This window comes from Hypanus sabinus, chromosome X1 (assembly GCF_030144855.1).
Source record: "Hypanus sabinus isolate sHypSab1 chromosome X1, sHypSab1.hap1, whole genome shotgun sequence".
NCBI lineage: Eukaryota > Metazoa > Chordata > Chondrichthyes > Myliobatiformes > Dasyatidae > Hypanus > Hypanus sabinus.
The window spans coordinates 56337326-56362598 of NC_082738.1; the positions used below are offsets into that span (position 1 = coordinate 56337326).

The 25273-nt window shown below is 38.9% G+C and overlaps 1 protein-coding gene across 1 annotated transcript; it reads left to right on the plus strand.

Annotated features, from left to right (window-relative positions):
- Positions 1-1685: 1685 nt before the first annotated feature.
- Positions 1686-25259, plus strand: slc35b1 (solute carrier family 35 member B1). Its single transcript, XM_059956631.1, has 9 exons — positions 1686-1926; positions 5456-5553; positions 6073-6203; positions 8287-8317; positions 10655-10815; positions 14119-14245; positions 22157-22263; positions 23794-23947; positions 24572-25259. The coding sequence occupies exons 1-9, from the start codon at positions 1715-1717 to the stop codon at positions 24619-24621; spliced, it is 1071 nt and encodes a 356-aa protein (XP_059812614.1). The 5' UTR covers positions 1686-1714; the 3' UTR covers positions 24622-25259.
- Positions 25260-25273: the final 14 nt, after the last annotated feature.

A 25273-nucleotide genomic window follows, 5' to 3' on the forward strand; every position in this document is an offset into this window, starting at 1 on the left:
GATCCCCTGATGAAGATTAAGTCAACAACCTCCAGTTTCCTCCTCCTGAAGTCAATAATCAGCCCTTTGGTCTTGCTGACATTGAGTGAGGGGTTGTTGTGGCACCACTGAGCCACATTTTCAATTTATCTCTTACACGCTGATTGTCACCACCCTTGATTTGACCTACAACAATGGTGTCACCAGCAAACTTAAATATGGCTCTGGAGCTGTACTCCCATTTACCTTCACTGCTTTAACTTCAGTTACTCTGTCCTATCTATGTATCCAAAGCCTTTTATCCTTGTTAATCATGTGCATGCTCTATATGGTGTTTACGTGTGCCCTGAACTATGGTGGTGGCCAGATGTGGACATTATACCACAGCCTATGCAGTTCTATAAATGACTGGCATAACTTCCTTATTTTCACATTTGCTTTGGTTGAAAAGCCAAGGATCACACATATGCAAATCCACTGAACTGTTGAGCAATACAGGCATGTCATGGCTAATTACAACAGCAACACACACAAAATTGTGCTGCCTTTCTTTTTCTTGGTTTCATGGCTACCCAGAGAATTTCAAGTTGTATACTTTGAAAATGCTGGAGGGACTCAGCAGGTCAGGCAGCACCAATGGTCACCATTTTGGATCGAGACCCTTCAAGAGGACTGGGAAGGAAGGGGAAGATGCCAAAATAAGGTGGTGAGGGAGGTGGTGGTGGGGAGGTTGATAGGTGAAGCCAGGTGGGTTGGAAAGATGAAGTTCAGGAGAGGAAGGAACTGAATCTGATAGAAGAGACTAGACCAAACGAAAATGGGGACGGGGGGGGGGGAGTAATAGGCAGGTGAGAAGCTCAGAGTGGAGGGTAGAAGAGGGGGATTTGTTTATTGGAAGGAGGAATCAATATTCACGCTATCAGGTTGGAGGCTTTTTGTTTCAAATTTACTTTGTGTAACTCCAGGTGAATGTCCAGATCTGACTCCAGTTTATAAGTTTATACTTGGCACAGCTTTCTCAGCCCCATATGTCCCTCATTAACTTGGCTTTTCTTTCCACAGATGCTGACCTAGTGAACGTTTCCAGCATTTTAGTGTTGTTTTAGATTTGCATCTAAGTTGTTTTTTTAAAAAAACGTAGTGTTTGTAAACGATCATGTCGGGGTGAAGCCAATGCTTGAAAGTTGGCGCTAAAGGGTCGTCGACCTGAAATGCTAACGTTTCCTCTCCAGAGACGCTGACTGACCACTATCGAGTACAACTTCACCACCTGAACTTCCCAGGTTCCAGCGGAACGGACAAGCAACTGCGAACACGCCCACCACCCCAGTCCACCAATACTGCTCCGCCAGCTCACCGAGGCGAGCTCGCGCGCCCCCGTCACCAATGGTATAACACCTGTCAGCGCGCACGCGCGCCTATCACCAATCAACACGACAGTCTAGCGCGCGTGCCTGATCAATGAAACCATACGACAGATGGAGCGGTTTTAAGGCCGGCAGAGGACCCTATATGTTGTAGTTCTCCCGACAGCGCCGGTGTAGTTCTCTCATTTAGCAACTCAAATTTATTTCATTAATTCACTTATGAGACTCTACTTTTTAAATGCTTTTCCTGTGTTGAATATAAATATATTATGGAAGCTATTTGAGCTGCGCAATTTTGTTGCATTCTCAGGCGGTAGCTTTGACTGGCGGTAGCCTTTGTTGGGTCCTGACTGACGGCGCGGGGGCTGATGGGGCCTGCTCAATATGTTGCCGTGGAGCCGGAGTCGCCGCCGCCGCCACTGGGAAAACAGAGCGTGGCTTTTGTGGTTGCTGGTGAGATAGAGCGGAGTGCTGTCAGGAACTCCATGGAGAGGATCCAGAGCGACCGACTGCGGTTGTTGCTCTGTTTCGTGGCTGTTTTCGTTTGTTACTTTTACTATGGGATCTTGCAGGAGGCCATGTAAGTGCTGGAGGGCCGGGAGAACATCCCTCATCCAAATGGCGGCACCGTTGCTGTGCTAACTTGGGGCAAATGTTGTGACAGAAAGGACTGTAAGGGTGGAGAGTCTTCTCTTACAGCTTTACCTAAGAATGGTTCTGCACATGAAATTGTATGTTGCATGATACAGTCAGTCTATTCCTGGTAATTTGAGTAATTGAATGGTATGATAATGGCCTTTTGTAAGAATACTTTGGAAACCTAATCCTAGTATTGAAATAAATTGGTATTTCTTTTGAGTTTAAAACTAGTGGTTTAAAACTGTCGTATTTTCAGTTTTGGAAAAGCGACCTGGCAGAGAAAAAAGGTCCAAAATCTGCAAAAATATACAAGTGTTAAATTTGGTTTTATTGTTAAAGTATCTGATAAGAAGAGACGTTCAAAAATTATAGCAACTTGCAACTCCCGGAGAAAAGATTTCTCCCAGTTGACTATTAGCATGTTCGAAGTCTAAATTGGCTTTTGGCCTTGTATTTCCTATAATATTTCTATAATTACTACTGATCTGTGTGCACATTCTTTGATGCTCTAATCAACATTAAAATTGTTACCCCTCTTTTCACATTTTTAATTCCCGTGTTGTCTGAAGTACGCATACTTGGTTTGTCATGATGAATGCTACATCCTATGGAGTAAATATTGCTCATTTAATACTGGCTGTCAAAATTTCTAATTGTCAGAGACACTGGAAGACTTGAATATGATGTGGTAAGAAGCTGGGTCTCAAACTTTTTTAGAAACTGTTGTTAGATGTTTGTGGTTTGCTGAAAGATCTATTATTATTCTTCATGCTCAGTTTTGTATGTTAAGAAGCAGAAAGATGGAAAATGCACAAGGATGGATGTTCAAAACACTTAGAAGTATGGTCAATAATTGCAAATAAATGCATTATGCACAGATGTCTAGTAAGATAGTATGGAGAAATGGCAAAGCTCATTGGCAGTTATTTACATTTTGGTACTGTGTTTATTGTGACTAATGGTTATAGTGTGATAGTGACCATTCTCAGTGGCGGGGAAGGCTCTATCTTGTGAAATTTCTACTGAACCTTGGAATAGTTGTAGAAGGAAATGTACATTATATTACAATTTGCATATGTTGGTTTGTGATTTTGAAAATGTTTGGATGGAGAAGAAAACTAGGCTGCTGGATGACATTGATGCATTGATTTGGTGACAAGAAATGAGAAGTATATTAATGTAGGGCAAATAAGGGAAAAGAATACTCTGAAAGTACAGAGCAAGGGATTTAGAAGTATATATTCAGAGTGTAGTTGGCATTTAATAAAACATGAGATAATTCAAAGGTGTAAGAAATTGAAGATGCTGGAATCTGGAGGAAGAAATAATCTGCTGGAAGAACTGAGTCAAGTATCATCTGCAGGAAGGCCAACTTCCATCTGCAGGGTTTCGATCTCAAACGTCAACAAGTTCTCACTCCCCCCCATTGATGCTGCTTGACCTGCTGAATTCCTCCAGCAGATTGTTGTGTGAAATGCCTCCTTTTGTTGTTCATGTTTAAGTATTTAGAAGCAAGAAGCAAATAGCTCAAAAGATTTGCAAGAATTTGAATGGGTTGGGGAGGAATTTTGAGGGTTCTGAGTTGGAGGATTTTTATTCTGAGCTAAATTTGGATAGATTAGAATTGTTTTCTATGGAACATAGTGGGCTGATGGATGAGTTAAGGTTTGTTTAAAAAAATACGATGAGCAGCCTAGCTAGGTTGAGTAGGAATTAGTATTTCCCTTGGCACAGTTAATAGCTAGGGTGGTAGATTTAAATAAATGATTCATGATCCTTGTATTGAGGGTCAAATTGGTTGGGAGGGGGGCACTGACTGTTTTGTTAAACTAGTTTCTATTTATTTTTAGCCATGTATACAAAGACACGCCCTAAAATTTATTAATATCTAGTTTATGTTGAGAATACTGGCAAATAAACAACCTAATAATAGTTTCCATATTTAAAATGCAGGAAACTGCAGCAGGTGTAATGTGCATTTCAGCATAATTTACTTGAAACCAATTTTAAAAGCTTCGTCAGTACTGAAGACTCCTTATGGTCTGTTCTCGATCTACCGCATTTCTATTGTTTTAATTATTCAAGTTTACACGTTTGTATTGTAAAAATACGAACCAAAATATTTTTGGATTGTATTGAAATTTGTTTCACTCTCTCCCTAAAAGATCAAATAAAGTGAAAGGTGCTGCTTGCAATGTGGTATGTGTCAGTGTGACATGGGCACCTGGCTAGGTCTTTTAATTTTCTTGGCCCCTTTCACCATCAACTGACCACTTTCATACCTTGGTTTGTTCGAGGAGGATTGTGGACATTGGCAGCCTCAGTGTTTTGGTTCAGTAGATTAGAGCTGAAATTTTCTTGTACTTTATGCCGGTACCAGCAAAGCAACAAAGAATGGTAGGCTGGAAGCATTTTAATGGCTGGGGTCTTTTAGGGATTACATTTGCAAATTCAGTTCTGATGAAGGAAAGTTAGTGGACTTCTTACCGTAAATCCTACCCACTCCCTCCATGTACCTTCATCCCATGTCCAACTACAAAACACTTGGAAAATGATGCTACCAAGACCTTTGGTCTTAACATTTTCCTCATAACCTGTGGTATAACCAGTGAATTTTTCCATTATTTGCTTGTTGATGGATGTTAACTATTATTCCAACAGCAGGCAGTCTTTTTGCTCCAATATCGTGTATGGGTCAAATAACACCACAAAATAAACTTGCCAGCTGAGTGATTAGGTTTCTGAGAGGTGGTCTTTAAGTTGATAGCTAATTGGTTGTGCTCTTGCATAAATTTTGGAATCTCATCCAACTCGTACAGAGATGTGCCAATTACTCAGCCATATTAGAAACTCAGGCTGTATGTGCGCACCATATATTTAGAGGAATTGGTAGAAGATTAGTGAGATGATAAAAGACATTTTTTTGCTTGAGTGGTAGGGGTCAGCAAACTTGCTGGATAGTGTAGGCAAAAACCATCTTCAGACTTAAATGATGTTTCAGTGAGCAGTTTGTGTGCCTTTACAAGATAATACTTTATTGATCCCAAAGGAGATACGGGATTTAGCTCTGGCTTAGTTGCAGTTTGATAAAAAGGGCTGTCTTCATCAGGTGATATAAATGATATTTTCTGTTATTTTCTGTTATAATATTGTCTGAAGATGGTAGCTATAATGAACTGGAGCTGAAGAGTTTGTATATAAATAATATAGCTGTGGTACTTCATCTAAACTCAGTAAACATGAATTGTTCTCATTCTTTGGGAGCAATTCTGATTTAATTCTCTGGTTTAATTAGTTTCATTCCAGCATTTGTACAAAACCAAATGTATATGGTGGTATTCTGCATTTCATTTTAAGTATTTGTTTCTAAGATTGTTGCTTAATCTTCTGAGTACATCCTTCCAGCACTTTGTTTTCACTGTGAAGTTTGTTCTCATTCAGTACTTAAACATCTTTTTCTTTGTTTGCAGAACCAGAAGTAAATATGGAGAGCAGCAAGAAACATTTGTATATGCAAAATCACTTGTGTTTGTCCAGTGTATTATTAATGCTATTTTTGCCAAACTAAGTAAGTAACTACAAGTTTTAAGGGAAAAAAAATCAATAGAGTAGTTTTCTGTAGTGGATAATGAAATCTCTTGAGCTACTGAGATATTGCCTGGTGACCATGAGAAAAATTAAAATTATATAAAATATTCTAGAAGAGCAATAAGGTTAGAATCTGTGGCTTTAAGACTTTGTATTCATGTTGACAAACAAATAGCCATTATTTGAAGTGAAAATTTAGCTTTTATTAATAGGCATATTTGCAAACAGTTTAATACTAGGTCAGATTTACAAAGCTGTGATATTATAGATTGCATCAGAAAACAATAGATATTACTGGACAATTTGCAGGTATAATTTAAATCAACTAAAATATTGTAATTGATAAAATATGTCAAGATGTAAAAATAAACTTTAACTTTTTGACTGTCCAGTGTGTTATCTCTAGCCATTTGTAATTTCTAAATATAAACATGCTTGCACTATGTTTGAGTGACAGTCTGAATTGTTTATTGGTAAAATATTTTGCATCTTGTTCCAGTGCTACAATTATTTGAAAAGGCATCAGTTGAACGAACGCCTCACTGGCTGTATGCAGTTTGTTCAATGTCTTACTTGGGGGCCATGGTCTCCAGTAATTCTGCCCTCCAGTATGTCAACTATCCAACACAGGTTTGTATTGCATATGAAGTGTAACTTCAAGGAGAATACATTCTTAACCTCCATATCTAGCTTATTTGAGAAGATAATACTGAAGTACAGTGGATTCTGGTAAATTGAGACTCAGCGGGACCAGCACATTTTGGCCCAGTTATGGGGCTCTTCCCCCTCCATTAACAGAAGTTTCATGGAAATAGTTAAAGGTATAAAAAAAAGAAGCTATTCTTTAACTGAGTCACAAATTCTGTATTTCACTTAAATACATAACAAATTGAACACTCCCAATACTACAGTACTATAAAACAGTATATTAATTCTTTATAGTTATCAGTGGAGGAATTCATCCTGTATTTGCTGCTGTGTTCTTTTGATTTACTGTAAATGAACAAAATCAGCATAGACGCTTAGTGCAAATCAGGGACTGTTTTCATACAATGCTCTTGACAATTATATCCTTGTTTCCTTTTCACTCCCGACCCTTTCTGTTATCTCCAGGCCGGAATGCGTGAACTGTAGTGAGCAATACAGTTCTGAATTGTCTTACTGCTTATTACTCGCCTAATATTAGTGACAAGAATCCCTGCTTTTTGAATACAAGCACACATGCACAAGACTGATGCTAGTTAGATACTGTTCGACAACAGTCTCTTGTCCCAGTGAAGTGCTGTAGTGTCCCAAATAACAAACAGAAACCTGGCAATTTCCTGGACCAGTTTTTGTTCTTATAAGAGTTGTCTCAAATAAGCAGCTGCCCCAGTTAACTGATAGCCTGCTTAACCAGAATCCACAGAATTTTCCAATAGCAGCTTTCTATAATGAAATGAATGAAGATTGCTTAATTTAAGGATATTTGATGTATGAAATTTTGGATGTTTTATGAAGCACATTGACCCTAAAAACATTTGAGATAGGTATGTTAAGTATAAAAAATGAAGCAATAATTGATTCAAATCTCCATGCAGCACCCAACTTGAAGTTCACTGATCTCTTAAATATTTAGATTTCTCTGAATAACATTTTCCTAGTTTAACTTATTAACTTTTAAATCATTTCTGGAAAACATAACATGGTTTGTTAGGGCATAAAATGCATTCTAAGAAAACCATCAACCTGGATTTGAATTCTTACTGTCATGGAGTATTGTTTATGGATTAGCAAGTCAGTTATACCTTGAAATAATTCATCTTGCTTATTAAATTATCCAAACAGCTTGTGTTCCAACCACACACATTCACTGACAATTTTGAGAAAAATGTACAGTTAACATGGGAATTCCTACCAGGCCTTTTTGAAGCAAATAACATTCAAACAAGAATGTTTGAAAACATTCCATTTTCCTGTGTAATATAAGAAAATCACCTTGCTGTTCATTTTTTGCCTGTATTCATGAACACTGGTGCAGCATATCGTGCTGCTGCTTCACAGTTGCAGCAACCTGTGTTCACTCTGCTCTATCTTGTCTGGAGTTTTGCCTGTTCTTTGTTAACCTCTTAACATCTCAAAAGCTATAAAGGTTGCCACTGCTTTCAAAATGTTTTTCACATTCAGGAATATTTAATCTATTAAATTGCAGTGAATAAGATTAACAAATGTATAAAATAAAAACATTCAATTAAGCTAAACTTTAAAAAAAATGGTTTCTTATAATTTCAACTCCCTCTTAGTTTATATCATAGGCATATAAACTGCTTTGAAAGTGCTGGTTCTCGGGTAATGCTAGATTTGAGAGGCAGTGTATTGTCATCTGTCCTACGTAACAGGAGAATCTAATTGAGCCCAACAGCTAAACAAACTGACAGATCATCCTTCCTGACACAACTAGTATTCATTGAAGCCTCTGAGTTGCTTCAGTTATGATGATTGATTGTTGGTAATTTTGTTCTTTGGTTGAGCATATTGCTCTGATTTAATTTTTTATTACTGCTTATGAGACAGATTGGAAACATTTTGTCACTGAAGTACAAATTGTGATGTTAATGTTTACAAATGTTTAATGTATGTATGTTTCATTTTGTTTCTTTAAGAAATAAGATATCACCCAAAGTGATTTTTTTTTCCTATTTGTCATCAGCTGATGTTTTTTTTTTCATTTCAGGTTCTAGGAAAATCATGCAAGCCCATTCCAGGTAATTTAATGTGATTATAAAATATTAAAAAGATGAGCATTGCTTGACAATGGCAATTTGCTTGATGTACCTGGCATTTGTTATTCCTGCACCATCTCTGCTCTTCAGCAAGTTGCCAAGGCCTTTGTATTAACTTAAAATTAATCAAATCAATTAGATGGATAAGGGGAGTGGATGCATGTGAATAGGAACATTGGAAGTGTCCTCCAAATTGTGCACGCATCCTGGGTTGGAGAATTTATTATTGATTCTTTGTCATTGTCAGAACATTCTAGCCAACAGCTGCATAGAAGTACCTTAACCATAAAGATTGCAGCAGTTTAGTGTGATAGCTTGCCATTTTCATAGTCTTGAGCTGTATGGCACAGAAAGAAGCACTTTGGCCCATTATGTCCATGCCAATCCACTTGCTTACCTTTCCTAGATGCTGGAGGAATTCAATGGGTCAGATGGTATCTGTGGAGAGAAATTGATAGTTGATGTTTTGGGTCAAGCCTCTTCATCTGATCTAATAAAGGGTCCATTTCGTACTGTAGATGCTGCCTGACTCACTGAGCTCCTCCATCATTTAGTTTGTTGCTCCAGATTCCAGCATCTACAATCTCTTGTGTCTCCATTTGCCTATTTAATGGTCTGTCTAACTTGAATCAGTCAGGAAGCTGGCAGGTCAGGTTGCATCTGTATCAAACTGGGTTAGGCTATTTTGAGGTTTTGTGTGCTGTTCTGGTTACCACATTACAGGGAGGATGTAGAGGTTCATCAGGATGTTGCTTAGATTAGAATGTTAGCTCTAAGGTTAAACAAACTTGAATTGTTTTCTCTGGTGTGTCAGGGAGCAAGTTTAAGAGAGATTTGAGACATGCTCATATTGAAATAGTTGAGCCCCAACTTGATCATGGATGTAGTGCGAAAGAGATGCTGGGCTATCAAAAATATGGTGCATATTTTTGCTGCAATTGATGGACGGATGATGTGGGCCATTGATTGCACAAAAATGTGCATAAGGCTTCGTAGATAGGTAGTTTTGAACTGAGTAATCTGAGTCCATCTTTCAGCATAATTGTGCTATTGCCCAGCATGAGAGAGGGAAACCTCAGTTGTGGAGATAACCATATAACCATATAACAATCACAGCACGGAAACAGGCCATCTTGGCCCTCCTAGTCCGTGCCGAACCCTTAATCTCACCTAGTCCCACCTACCCGCACTCAGCCCATAACCCTCCACTCCTTTCCTGTCCATATACCTATCCAATTTTACCTTAAATGACACAACTGAACTGGCCTCTACTACTTCTACAGGAAGCTCATTCCACACAGATGTGTTGCCCTCGCCCTCAGACCATGGTGGTCACTTCTTTCAGTGCTATGATAGACAGATTGATTTACTAGAGGCAGATTGGCAAGGACAATTATGTTGGCTTTTTGCCTGCTATGGACCAAGTCCTCCATGATGTATCCTTGATGGTGCAACTGGCTCAACCAGCCAATCTTGCTGGTGGATGTACAGTGAAGTGCCTCTCTGAATGTACGTACTGTGCCCTTATGTTCAGTACTGTTTCAAGTCATTCTGGCTGAGTGTAATATGCTGGTCAAAGTCAGAAAATGTGTGCATGGTGAGGAGTTTTCTTGATAAACATGGGAGGATTCCAGTCCATCAGTGCATCCCAGAATATTTGTACATCCTACAGATTATTCTTTGAAGTTAGCTTTGCAGCAGCAATTTTTTATGGTTAAATGAGTCAGTAAGATTAGCCTAATGTTAGTTTTGCAAGTAATGTTGATCAACACACAAGAAGTAGTGTGTTAGAAGCAGCTAAAGCCATTTGCTTTGCTGATCAAAGTAATGATCATGATAATGAAACTTGTCTGCACACTGAAAATGTTTTAAGCATAATGGATAAGAAATTAGCCTTTGGTTGCTTTTGCCCAATCTATATGATTATTCAACTCTAGCTGTATGTACATGCTTTTCTCCTCCCCTGTCAAATAATCCAAAAATCAAAATCATTACCTTTCAAATATATCTCATCTATTTACTAATTAAAAGTAAAAAATTGAAGTGTTGATGTCATCAGTGGTGAGTGAAACTCAGGTCAGACACTGAACATTTTCAACTTTTCATTATTTCTGATGAGAATTCATTATCATAAAATATTAACTATTTTTCTCTCCATTGTTTCTACATGACCTATTGAATATAGCAGTTTTTTTAGAATCCTGGAAATCTGAAATTTTGCTTTTGTCTACTTAATTGGCATATTGCTCAATTAACTTCAATATTCCAAGGTGGATTTTCTTTTGCTTTAAAACTTTCTTGCCTTAATTTGTATTATAGTGATGGTTTTAGGAGTCATTCTTGGAAGGAAAAGATACCCATTGGCCAAGTATCTTTGCGTGTTGCTCATTGTTCTGGGAGTGGCGTTATTTATGTATAAACCCAACAAAGGAAAGGACAGTGCAAATGACCACATCTTTGGATTTGGGGAAATGTTATTAGTAAGTATATAGATTTTTGCTTTTATTACATTTTTTAAAACTTGTTTTGTTGTGCATTAACTTTTAGACTTGGTAGAAAAATATCTGTATAACAAGTCAGCTGGCCTTGGAAAGCTTATAACAATGATATAAGGAGTTCTGAAAGGATAATCTGCTATTACTGAAATATTTAAAATGCTTTAAATTTTAATGAAACTTGAACATTTGAACTCTACTATTTTACTGTTTCTAACATTTTTTCTCCCCTTTCTCTTATTGTCTCAACTATTTATTTTAATTATTTTTGTAACAAGGAAAATGTTAAAATGACTTTGACTATTCCCCTGGCTATTTTAGGGGTAGCAGCAGGTTTGAGAAGCACTGGTCCAAAATAATTGTTGTAAAGCAAATGTAAGCCCAAATGTTCAGTCGGTTATACAAAATAAGGATGATTTATGATATTCTACATCTACATAGATAAACATTCAACTAAAATAAATTGCTTGCTGTTGGTTGTTAATCATCAAGGCTTTGAATACCTGGGTAAATCTCCTGATCTCCTTTGCTTCTATTGAATTCTTAAAGAAGTTAAGTACGCACAACCATATTATGGATCTTCCAACTGATTATTGTGCAACTAGTAGATTTATCCAATATCCAGACTTAAAATACAGGTTTCCCCCGCCATCCAAGGGTAGAGCGCTCCTATGAAATGGTTCGTCAGCCGGAATGTCGTAAAATGAAGAAGCAATTACCATTTATTTATATGGGGAAAAAATTGAGTGTTTGCAGACCCAAAAAATAACCTACCAAGTAACACACAAAACCTAAAATAATAGTAACATATAGTAAAAGCAGGAATGATCTGATAAATACACAGCCTATATAAAGTAGGGATACTTTTCTGTAATCATTTGCAGCACTGTCCACCGTAGCAAAAATCTCGCGCAAGCACTTGGCAGAAGCGCTCTCAGCGCAATTGTTCTCGGCGCAAACGCTCTCGGCAGAAGCGCTCTCTCCAGTAACCTTTAAGCTATGAAGCTGCCAAATCAAACTAAATAACAAATCGTACCAAATAACACAAAAATACACAGGCGATATAAAGTAGAAATAATGTGTGTACAGTGTAGTTTCACTTATCGGAATCGGGAAGAAAGCGAACACACTGATGATGATGTGTTAGGCTGAGAGGTTGGGTTGGTGGGACACTGGAGTCTTATCCATCGTCTGTTTCCATCAGGGCAGGCAGATCATCTTCTCTGTCTGCCTGCCTCGATGTCAAAGGTCGAGGTTCATCGTCTGCTTGAAAAATGACAGGGTGCTTGACAGCTTAGCCTCGCGCATTTTTCTATCATGCAGTTCTTTGTAACCACTCAAACCATCCTGCAAATATGCCCTAAACCTACATACCCTTTTCAAAATTAAAGTCGTACTTTTCTGCAATCATTGCAGCATTGTCAATCACAGTACAAATCTCGCGCAGTTGCTTCACGTTCAGTTCCTGGACGACTTCACTTTTGGTCCATTTGCTACTGCATTCGGTTTCGATTGTTATCCTTTCCTCTTCCAATTGCATCAGCTCTTCATCTATCAGTTATTGGTCATGGGATGCCAAAACCTCATCAACAACATCGTCGTCAACTTCCACAAGCCAAACTCACTTTGTCCGTCCTTCGAAATGCTTAATTATGTCTAGTTTTACTCTAAGTGTAACACCCTTACAAGCTCTTTTAGGCTTTTCCGATACCTTAGAACTCACCTTGCTAATGGATACACAAAATAAATTGACATAAAGCACAGATGCTCACAGGCATGTGTTTAAGCAATGCCTGTTAGAATTCAGTTCAGAGGGAAGAGCTTGGCTGCTCGGGGCACGGCCTTTTTTCGTAACAGTGAAAACACCTTCTGTTAGTGAAAACAGTTAACTAATGTAAGTCTTTTGTAGCAGCGAGGTGTTGAAAAGCGAACATTCGAAAAACGGGGGACACCAGTATACACGAAAGCAAACAATGAAACTGCATTCTAGAGATCTTAGAAGACTGATACTGAATTGTGATAGATTTCCAATTATAGGGTTTTAAATTCAAACATGCAACTTGTTTTTTTAAAAATCTAAATAAACTGAAGGAAGCGGCAGAGATTTAAGCAGTTGATTTCTGCACTTGAAGTTAATACAAGTGAAATTATTTACTACAGAAACTTTATTTGATGCAAAACACAATCTCAGGAGGCTTTTCTCGGCAAAAGTGCTAAGCTTTTGGTCCATCAGGTAGCAATAACACTACCCCTTCTGTTTGTCTATAAAGTACTGGTATTTTTTGCAGTTGCATTGTTGTCAAAAAAATCTTTCAAATCCAAAACAGGCAAAGCACACCTGGTATCCATTCCCAGGCTATTATCTTTGACATTGGGGATTAGATTTGGACAATTTTAATGAGTAAGTCATCTCTTTGACATCAGACTCCTGAGACAGGCTCTCTGCTCTGAGCTGTCATAGTGAGAAACTATCAGTTGAATGGCGGAAATTATTTATTGTCTCAAAGCTTCCTTAGTGCCAATGCTACATACTTGGAAATTCCTGACTCAATGAAAAGAGCATCTGTGAATGGCACTGACAACTTCAAGTCCTTCTGGAAGGCTGGCATATAGAAGGCATGCCACACTTGGTTTAGATGTAGGCAAGTCTGCGTGCTACATCTTAGCTGCTTGTTTAAATACTCAGATTTGTTAATTTGTATTTTTTTTTAATTTGTTCCTTTCAGTGAGCAATTTTATAGTAAACTGAAGACTACTAAACAGAATTTTGTTCTCTTTTTTGAGGACTGTTTTTTGATTACTTTAATCTTTTTGTTTTGTTTAAATTGTTGCAGTCTTTATGTAAACTCTTGCTTAATTGTTACCTGGAATGTACTTGTGTGGGCCAATGTTACCATTTCTATCCATTTAACCATCTAATGAGGAATTCTTCCTTGTTTGTCACAAGTATTGTATGAGTAATATTATTCATGATCAGATACTATGTATGTTTTCTAAGTAAAAATTTTACAACATTAAGCTTCCAGTAGAAGTGGTAGAGGCAGGTTCGGTATTGTCATTTAAAGTAAAATTGCATGGGTATATGGACAGGAAAGGAATGGAGGGTTATGGGCTGAGTGTGGACCACTGGGACTAGGTGAGAGTAAGCGTCGGCACGGACTAGAATGGCTGAGATGGCCTGTTTCCGTGCTGTAATTGTTACATGGTTTTTAAGAACGTCACTTCTGGGAATTCACTTTCTCATCTTTGTCTTGATTTACTTAAATGTTAATTATTTTTCTCCTTTAGTTGGCTTCCTTAACCTTGGATGGATTGACTGGAGTAGCACAAGAACACATGAGAGCTAATTTCCAGACTGGTTCAAATCAGATGATGCTGAATATTAATGTTTGGTCTAGTTTGTTCCTGGGAATAGGTAAAAAATGTTTTATTTTAGTTAAGAGCATATTAAATTAGAAGTGCATCTTTAAACCAAACAACCCGAAAATATAAAACATAGAAATTGTAAACTGAGGGCATGTGAAGAGGACTAAATTGACAAATGAAACAGATCCTCCTGTCAATCCCTTAGGCAATTCTTTAATATTTTTCCCCTCCGTCACCTTGAATAAGCTTCTGAAGTTTGCTATTCATCCATTCAGTGTTCCAAGGATCCCTCCAGACACACAGATTCTTCCCCGGTTGAATAAACAACAAAGTGAGAGTGTAAAAATCCTATTGACCCCTTCAATGCATTTAACTCAGTTTCAGAGATATACATGGTAACCACTTTAAAATGGTCTGGTCATGTTTATTTCTGTAAGTATAGGCTAGCATGTGTTTAGCAGCTCATAGACGATGCTGGAAGGTTCTCTGTACTTTGCATTAACTTCTGATGAATATTTCCAGATGTCTTCACAAGCACCATTGCAATTTCTTTCATTGTTGACCCTCTGCCCTCTGTATAAATAGATCAGGTCTACAATGTTATGAGGCCATATTAAAGTTCTTCTGTGAACCATGTGATAGTCTCTCTCCATGTCTCCATCAGCTGATAATGCTTCATCTTAAATCCTGTAATACCTCTTGCTGGATGCTGTGGGGGGTGGGGGGGAACAAAACAGGGAGCCACTCTTATAGATACATGGATGCGGTCCGAGCACTTCAAATTTTGTTAACTTGTCTAAAATCGGCGAAATCTCCTTAAATGTCTGATATTTTTCAGCTTGTAATAAAAAAAAACTTTAGCATGGGGTGTAATTTGTCACTATTCTATTGCTATTGATTTTTTTGGGTTTGTTGTATATGTGAGTTTAGTTATCCATCCACGTTATTTTCTTTGAGTTAATGTGTACTCATCTCACCTGTCCTTCCTATCATTCCACTCAACGTTAAGAGAAATAGAAAATGTAGTCTTCTATAGAGCTGTTGCTTTATTACACTCTGGTTTTACACCATTCAATATATTATGGAGATTCTAGGGAGTGGCGGTTGATGTTCTGACTTGCACTTTGTGTTAAAATAAATACACTTCTTGCACTTTGTTCATTAATCACCTTTTCTGAAAAAAGCTTTGTTTAGTGATGGGGAAATTATACCTGGTATACTTTTATAGCTTGTAGAGTGATGAATTGTGCCACAATTCAGTTGAAATTTGAAAGTTTACAGATTAACAGAACCAGTTTAATTTTGTTTGCAAAATGTGCCTCTTTAGAAAAAGATTGAAATCTGACTTGATTAATGATACATTCTCCTTTAATCCACAAGAGGGTGCTCAAGTATGGTCTCTAAATTCAAAGTTTCCTAAGTGAAATTTAAATTCTTGCTCTGTCTGATACATAATGCACTGTTTACTTAGTCTTGATGTTTTCACTCTTCTGATTTCAATCATAGGTTTTAGTTCTACTGCAAGGAATTGTGGCGAGGCAGTCTTCCAATGCACGTCATGTTTCACAGATTTACAGGAGACCATAGACAACAGGTGCAGGAGTAGACCATTCGGTTCTTCGAGCCAGCACCGCCATTCACTGTGATCACGGCTGATCATCCACAATCAATACCCCATTACTGCCTTCTCCCCATATCCCTTGACTCAGCTACAACATATAACAATTGCAACATGGAAACAGGCCATCTTGGCTCTTCTAGTCCGTGCCGAAATAGTATCTTCAAGAGCTCTATCTAACTCTTTCTTGAAAGCATCCAGAGAATTGCCCTCCATTGCCTTCTGAGGCAGAGCATTCCACAATCCACAACTCTCTGGGTGAAAGTTTTTCCTCAACTCTGTTCCAAATGGCTTACCCCTTATTCTTAAACTGTGCCCTCTGGTTCTGGACTCCCCCAACATCAGGAACATGTTTCCTGCCTCTAGTGTGTCCAATCCCTTAATAATCTTCTGTTTCAATCAAATCCCCTCTCATCCTTCTAAATTCCAGTGTATACAAGCCCAGTCGCTCCAATCTTTCAACATATGACAGTCCCGCCATCCCGGGAATCAACCTCGTGAACCTACGCTGCATTCCCTCAATCGCAAAAGTGTCCGTCCTCAAATTTGGAAACCAAAACTGCACACAATACTCCAGGTGTGGTCTCATCAGGGCCCTGTACAACTGCAGAAGGACCTCTTTGCTCCTATACTCAACTCCCCTTGTTATGAATGCCAAGCATGCCATTAGCTTTCTTCACTACCTGCTGTACCTGCATGCTTACTTTCAGTGACTGATGAACAAGGACACCTAGATCCCCTTTTCCTAACTTGACACCATTCAGATAGTAATCTGCCTTCCTGTTCTTGCTTCCAAAGTAGATAACCTCACATTTATCCACATTAAACTGCATCTGCCATACATCTGCCCACTCACCCAACCTGTCCAAGTCGCCCTGCATTCTCATAACATCCTCCTCACGTTTCACACCCAGCTTTGTGTCATCTGCAAATTTGCTAATGTTACTTTTAATCCCTTCATATAAATCATTAATGTATATTGTAAATAGCTGCGGTCCCAGCACCGAGCCTTGTGGTACCCCACTAGTCACTGCCTGCCATTCTGAAAGGGACCCGTTGATCTCTACTTTGTTTCCTGTCTTGCAACCAATTTTCTATCCATGTCAGTACCTTACCCCCAATACCATGTACTCTAATTTTGCCCACTAATCTCCTATGTGGGACATTATCAAGGGCTTTCTGAAAGTCCAGGTACACTGCATCCACTGGCTCTCCCTTGTCCATCCTCAAAAAATTCCAGAAGATTAGTCAAGCATGATTTACCCTTTGTAAATCCTGTTACTGCTATCCAAATGTGCCGCTATTTTTTTTTTATATAATTGATTTCAGCATCTTCCCCACCACTGATGTCAGGCTAACTGGTCTATAATTCAAAAATAAAAACTCAAAACGCTGGCAGAACTCAGCAGGCCAGACAGATCTATGGGAGGAGGTAGTGATGATGTTTTGGGCCAAAACCCTTCATCAGGAGAGAAGTAACATGGGATGGTCGAGGGGGGATAAGAAGTGGGGGGAGGGATGATGTACAGAGCTGGGAAGCAGGGAGAGAGTCCCCCTGGTCCTCACCTATCTCCCTACCAGCCTACAGATCCAATGTATAATCCTCCGTAATTTCTGCCAGCTCCTACGGGATCCCACCACCAGACATATCTTCTCCCCCCCCCCCCCCCCCCCCCCCCCCGGCTTTCCGCAGGGATTGCTCCCTATGCGACTCCCTTGTCCATTCATCCCTCCCCACCGACCTCCCTCCAGGCACTTATCCCTGCAAACGGAAGAAGTACTACACCTGCCCCACACTTCTTCCCTCACCACCATCCTAGGCCCCAGACAGTCCTTTCAGGTGAGGCACCACTTCACCCGCGAGTCAACTGGGGTGATATTCTATATCCGGTGCTCCCGATGTGGCCATTTATACATTGGAGGGACCCGCCGCAGACTGGCAGACCATTTCACCAAACACCAGCGCTCAGTCCTCCAGCAGTGGTGGGATCTCCCTGTGGCCACACACTTCAATTCCACAGACCACTCCCACTCCGACATGTCTGTCCATGGCCTCCTCTACCGTCAAGATGAGGCTACACGCAGGTTGATGGAGCAATACCTTATCTCCCGCCTAGGTAGCCTCTTACCTGCCGGCATGAACATTCAACTCACAGACCTCCGTTGATACCCCTGCCCCCCCCCCCTTTACCCCGTCCCTATCTATAATTTTAGTCTGGTTCTCTTTCTCTTACCCCCCCCCCCCCCACTATAATCTCCCAGCCCTACCTTTCTTTCTGTCTTATTTCCCATAATTTTCCACCTTCCCCCTAGCCCATTTCCCTTCAGCCTATCACTTCCCAGCTCTCTACTTCATCCCTCCCCCCACTTCTTATCCCCCCTTGACCATCCCATGTTACCTCATTCCTGATGAAGGGTTTCGGCCCGAAACGTCATCTCTACCTCCTCCCATAGATGCTGTCTGGCCTGCTGAGTTCTGCCAGCATTTTGTGTTTTTATTTATTTCCAGCATCTGCAGATTCACTGGTGTTGCCTCTGGTCTGTAATTCCGTTTTCTCTCTCCCTCCTTTCTTAAAAAGTGGGATAACATTAGCTACCCTCTAATCCACAGGAACTGATCCTGAATCTATAGAACATTGGAAAACGATTACCAATGCGTCCACGGTTTGTAGAGCCACCTCCTTAAGTACCCTGGGATGCAGACCATCAGGCCCTAGGGAATTATCAGCCTTCAGTACCATCAGTCTACCCAACACATTTTCTGCCTAATGTGAATTTCCTTGAGTTCCTCCATTACCCTACGTCCTCTGGCCACTTTTACATATGGGAGATTGTTTGTCTTCCCTAGTGAAGTCAGATTCAAAGCACCTGTTCAACTCATCTGCCATTTCCTTGTTCCCCATAATAAATTCACCCGTTTCCACCTTCATGGGCCCAACTTTGGTCTTAACTAATTTTTCCCTCTTCACAAGCCTAGAGAAGCTTCTACTATCCTCCTTTATATTCTTGGCCAGCTTACCTTTGTACCTCATCTTTTCTCCCTATTTTTAGTTATTTTCTGTTGCTCTTAAAAAGTTTCCCAATCCTCTGCCATCCCACTCATCTTTGCTATGTTATACTTTTATTTTTATACTGTCCTTGACTTCCCTTGTCAGTCACGGTCACTCCCTACTCCCCTTAGAATCTTCCTCTTTGGAATGAACTGATCCTGCACCTTCTGTATAATTCCCAGAAATACCTGCCATTGTTGTTCCACTGTCATCCCTGCTAGGGTATCCTTCCAGTCAACTTTGGCCAGCTCCTCCCTCATGGCTCCATAGTCCCCTTTATTCAACTGTAATACTGACACTTTCGATTTTCCCTTCTCCCTCTCAAATTGGAGATTAAAACTTATCATATTATAGTCACTACCTCCTAATGGCTTCTTTACCTCAAGTTCCCTTATCAAATCCGGTTCATTACACAACATTAGATCCAGAATTGCCTTCTCCCTGATACAGGCTGCTCTAAGAATCCATCTCGGAGGCACTCCACAAACTCCCTTTTTTGGGGTCCAGTACCAGCCTGATTTTCTCAGTCTACCTGCAAGTTGAAATCCCCCATAACAACCGTAGCATTACCTTTGCGACATTTTAACTTTTGATTCAACTTGCGCCCTACATCCAGGCTACTGTTTGGAGGCCTGTAGATAACTCCCATTAGGGTCTTTTTACCCTTACAATTTCTCAGTTCTATCCAAACTGACCCTACATCTCCTGATTCTATGTCGCTCCTCGCAAGGGACTGAATTTCATTCCTCACCAACAGAGCCACCCACCCCCTCTGCCCACCTGTCTGTCCTTTCGATAGGACGTATACCCTTGAATATTCATTTCGCAGCCCTGGTCCTCTTGCAGCCATGTCTCTGTTATTCCTACAACATCATACTTGCCATTTTCCAACTGAGCTTCAAGCTCATCTGCTTTATTTCTTGTACTTCGTGCATTCATATATAATACTTTTAATCCATTACTCCCCTCGCCTTTCACATCAATTCCTATTGCACTTGGCCATACTCTCCGATCCCTTTCTGAGCTTTCTGCCCTGTTAATTCTGTTGTCTTTCTTAACTTATTCTCTCTTTCCCTTTAACTCCATCCTTATATTTCCAGATTGTCGTCTCCCCCCCCCCGCCACTACTTAGTTTAAGCACACCCATGTAGCAGTGGCAAACTTGCCTGCCAGAATGCTGGTCCCTCACCTGTTAAGGAGACCACACCGGATACAGTAAATGACCCTTAAAGGCGTATGGGTGAAGTGTCACTTCACCTGGAAGTGTTTGGGGCCCTGAATAGTAGTGAGAGAAGAGATGTAGGGGCAGGTGTGGCTCTTGTTCCTGTATATTGGTGAGACCAATGTAGATTGGGAAACAGCTTCATAGAGCACCTATGCTCTGTCTGCCAAAAAAAGCGATCTCCCAGTGGCCCCTATGTTAATTCTACTTCCCTCCCATTCCTACATGTCAGACCACAGCCTCCTGTACTGCAGCAATGAGGCCACATTCCAGTTGGAGGAGAAACACTTTATATTCTGTCTGGGGTAACCTCCAACCTGGTGGCATGAACATCGATATCTCAAGCTTCAAGTAATGGCCTGCAACCTCCCTTCACCATTCCCCTATCCCATTTCTGGGTAGGTGCTCCCTCTGTGCTCCTCTCCCTTCCCTTTCTTCCATGGCTTTCTGTCCTCTCCTATCAGACTCCTCCCTTCTCCAGCCCTTTACTTCATCACCCCCTCCCCTCTTCCCTGGTTTCATTTGTCAACTTCCTTCCCTCCCCCACCTTGTTACTCTTCTCATCTTTTTTTTCTCCAGTCCTGCTGAAGGGTCTCAGCCTGAAACATTGACTATTTACTCTTTTCCATAGATGCCGCCTGGCCTGCTGAATTCCTCCAGCATTTTGTGTGTGTTGCTTGGAGTTCCAGCATCACCAGATTTTCTCTTGTTTGTGATGAGGTCAGCTGATAATGAGATGACTTTGCCATTTTAACATAGCATGGGAGTGCCTTATGTTTTGGCTATTAAATGTGCCAAACAGTAGGATGCCAGTAGTTTGGCTGCCCGGAGTCACTGCACTTCAGAATTCAATATGATGACCCCAAACTTCAACCAGATGCTGGTTATCATAGTAATGTTAATGTGTTAATCATAGTAATGTGTAAATTACATACGTAATTTGGGAGGAAAGGAAGAGTTTAAAAATTCGCAATGGCGTGCTAAATCATTGCTGCAATTATTTATGGCTTTTGTTATATAATCTAAGCATATAGGCTGGTGAATGCATTGATCACATTAATTTGATGCCTTTGAGTGTATCTTTCATTTGAAAAGAAAGACTATTTCAACAGGCACTTTGAGGGTGAAAAGTTTCCTGTAAAATCTGAAAGCTGTTACATAAACAAATTTGGAATGTATCTCCTGTTCAGTAGGATTTGTCAGTAAGCTCCCCTTGGAGCATGCCCTTAGAATTGATGCCAATGCTTTTACTTCTTCCCAAATAAAGAATAACTTTCCTGCTTCCTGATGCTTGTCAGTTTGCATTTGATGTGTAGTAATTTAGCATTATTATTTATTATTAAATATTAGTTTAACTGGTATCTTGACTCTTGGAAAAAGAGATTGGGATGATGTTTTCTGTTTAAAAGTTGTGTTAACAGGTAAATTGTATAGGAAAAAAAATTACATCCACACTAAATCTGTAACTGGGAAGGTTCATGTTCCTGCTGCTTTGTGTGCTTCTCTTTGCACATGGATTTTTATATGACAGTTTAAAAAATAGTTTTATTTAATAAAAATTTAAAGCATTGAAGGCTTTTTAGCATGTAGAGAAACTGGAGCTGGTTGACTTGAGTTTCAACCTGAAGATTGATGCAGAGTGATTAAAAATTCAAATAAATGCTGCAGAGAAGGATTAGTTGCATGCATTGCTCATTGCCATAGAGGCAGTGTTACTTCATTTATACAGTAAAGTATTTTAATTTCTTAGAACTTACATTAACATTAAAAGTTGAGTAACATGACGATTTGTTTACAATCTATCTTTGAAGATTTATTAATTGTAATGTTGAGTATTTGTCACGTTAGAAATTAAATGTTAAAAATCAAATGCAACTTTCTGTTCATTAGTTTTGTGTAGATCCCCACAAATTTTAAATCTCCAATTTTTTTATCAAAGTCGATTCAGATAGCCAATACAGTGTACTATTTATCAGCTTATGCAATATTGCATTTTAAGTTTCACTTCTGTACCTGAGTTGAAGATGCAAATTGATCCTCATTCAAATAACTTTTTTGGCTTTATTTTAGGAGTTTTTTGTACTGGAGAAATATGGGAATTTATTAATTTCACTGAGCGCCACCCCAGTATTCTGTACAAGATACTTTTGTTTGGTTTAACTAGTGCTTTGGGCCAGGTTAGTATTATTTGCATTATATCTAGTACTTCCAAAATTAGAAGGGAATGAACCTTCTAATTTGTAATGTGTAAAGTTACTTTTCATATTCCATAACTGCAATGTAAGCACTTAGGGGGTTTAATATCTCAATATTTTAATTTCTGAAATGTGGACATAGCTGGCCAGAGCGCAATTATTTGTGTACCCTTAATTTACTATCAAGGAGCTGGCAGTGAATCATGTGCCCTAGCTATTGGAGGCCATGTGGAGAAGAACTTTTGTTCTGGAATGTTGAATATCTGACACATTTCCCCTATTGAAAGTATGTGTCAAAGAGGATAATGTGTTAGAGGGGAATTTCCATGTGATTGTTATAATAGCTGCCCTCTGCCCTTGTGATAATGGCTATATATTTGAAAAATTAAAACTTGTCTTAAAGAAACCCTGCCAGTTTACTGGGTGCTATCTTGTAAATGCTCAAGATGAATACACTGCTCATAAAGCATGATAGTTTTTTTTGTTCTGGGTGTTGTTGAGCTGCTTGTACGTTGTTGGAGCCACATTCATCAAAACATGCTACACTTGTCCATTGCACTCCTAATATGTCTTGAAGAGGTAGAAGTAATATCACCAAGTTGTCACTTTCTTTTCAAATCTTTTTATTATTATCCAAAATAACAAGAGTACATTGAAGTAAGTAACACTTACTTGTCTCAAAGGGGAAAAAAACAATGTTTAAGGATTGAAAAGTATGGTGACACAAAAAAAAGTAAAAAACAAACCCTACTAAAGCAAGAAAAAAGTGAGAGGGAAAAAGAAAGAACCCATTCGGTGAGTCACTTGGTGATGTGCTCTTAACACTTTTGTAGCTAGTTTATTGTGGTTAATTGTGATGTGTTAACCCAAAAGTGTTGATAGTGGGGGATGCTGAGATGGTGGTCATTGGCCGTAGAAGAGAATTTGTCCACTTTCTTTTGTTAGAGATAACATTTGTGCTGTGTTGACTTATCACTGGGGTCAATCTGAATTTTTTGCCATCTGGTTCAAACAACCTTATTTTCTAGAAAATCTAAATGGAATGAAACACTGCAGTTTCTAAACAAAGATCTCCCATTTCTAAAGATGGTCATTATAAGGAGCTTCTGTAGTGATATTCTGGGGCTGAGATGTTCAGCTTTCTTCAATCAGAATAATTTAATGTAAAGTGTGTATTCCCAGTTGATATTCACTGTCAATAGTGTGGGGATTCTTGCCTTAGCTTTAAAATGGACCAAAGCTGTTAATGCTCAAATTGTTAGTGATCATGTGCCCCTTGACAGTAGTGTTAACTGAGACGTGCATCATTTTGCTAATTAATAGTATACTGCTGGGGCTATCCATTTTACATGTGTATTGCACTAGTGTGGGAATACAAGTATCTTTTTAAAAAGATTAATTCCAGCTACACTTTTCAAATTGTACATATTAAATTAAAGAAAACATTGTTTGTAGAAGTGTTGTATGGTATGGGTATAAAAATTTTTTTATTCCATTTCTTTCCCCCTCCAGAGTTTCATATTTATGACTGTTGTTTACTTTGGACCTCTGACTTGTTCAATCATTACTACAACCAGAAAGTTCTTTACCATCCTTGGCTCTGTGCTTATTTTTGGTAATCCCATTAGCTCCTTGCAATGGGTGGGCACAGTTTTTGTATTCCTAGGTAAGTGATGCAAAATTTTCTTGCCAGAAGACAGGCAGCAAAACCAATCCCACGCCAATGCCCTCTCCATCCCCTCGCTGCTTTTATTAGGCAATGCTCTAAGTGGAGTATTAAAGTATACTTTTTCAGAGGTGGCAGTACCAATAATGTTCCTTAGTCTTCATTGTAATTTAAAAGTACTGAACAAAAGTTTGATTCCAACAGAAAAGTGTAATTTGTTAATGAGTATGACTATCTTGAGGCCTGTACACCTGAAAATAATTGAATTGCAGTTTGTTATGAATCCTGAAAGGTTTAGACTTTGATTTAATTTTTGCTAGTATCATGCTGACTGACCAACCTTGTTATCTGTTTTTATTTAATGCTAATGCTAGTTGTGGACCCAAGTCCATAACCATATGTTGTGTTTACAAATGCAAGTTTTGTAAGTTTCTGCAAGTTTGCACGCATTTAACTTGGAAACATGCTTGGAAAATAATCTCTGCTATATTACAAGCAAATTAATTTGAGGTTAAGGGAGTCCTATTTTAGATGCCTCTTAGTAAACCAGCAATACATAAAAACAATATTAAAGACATGCTTTATGAGACTGTTCCTAATTTTCATTTTTTATTCTCTATTTAGGCCTTGGTTTAGATGCCAAATATGGAAAGGCACCCAAAAAAAATCAATAAATATTGAAGATTCACTTGAAGATTTTCACCTCCAATAATGCTGCCTGAACTTTGATTTTCTTTTTATTTCATGCTTCACCTACATAAGTTTAAATGTTTAGATTGCTTTACTTTAAAAAAAAGTTTTCTCCAAGCCTTTGTGTCCATATGTGTCTTTCAAAAAGCTGCACTTCATGCAAAGCAAAATTTAATGTGATACTCTATTGCAGTCCTTGGGGCTAGTTATCTGCAAATTATTTAAAAATACTGATTGTTAATTTTTGAAGTGCAAAAGAAATCTGCAGATGCTGGAAATCTGAAGTTAAACAGAAAATGCTGGAAATAGTCAATAGATGAAAGAGAAATGAGTACTTGTTAGGTTAATAACTTTATAAAAGATCAATGACCTGAAACGTTACTTTTCTCTTTTCATGGATGCTATTGGATCTGCTACATTCTCAGCATTTTCTATTTTTATTCTTGTTTTTGTATAGTCTGCAAATATAGTCCTCTGAAATCCATATTTTAATTGTACATTTATTAAAAAGTCAGAAGCCTTGTGTTACAAAACTGCATTGAATATAATTTAAGTGGTTCTGTACAATATTTGTATGATGTACTGTAATCATAATTGAAACACTAAAAAGCTTCAGTTTGAACTGCCTTGATGTTT

Bases quoted from the DNA above. Each gene is read 5' to 3' on its own strand.
- slc35b1 (XM_059956631.1), top strand. From the start codon at position 1,715: ATGGGGCCTGCTCAATATGTTGCCGTGGAGCCGGAGTCGCCGCCGCCG. The intron at 5,554-6,072 runs GTAAGTAACTAC...ATCTTGTTCCAG, and splicing joins TGCTATTTTTGCCAAACTAA to TGCTACAATTATTTGAAAAG. The intron at 23,948-24,571 runs GTAAGTGATGCA...TTCTCTATTTAG, and splicing joins CACAGTTTTTGTATTCCTAG to GCCTTGGTTTAGATGCCAAA.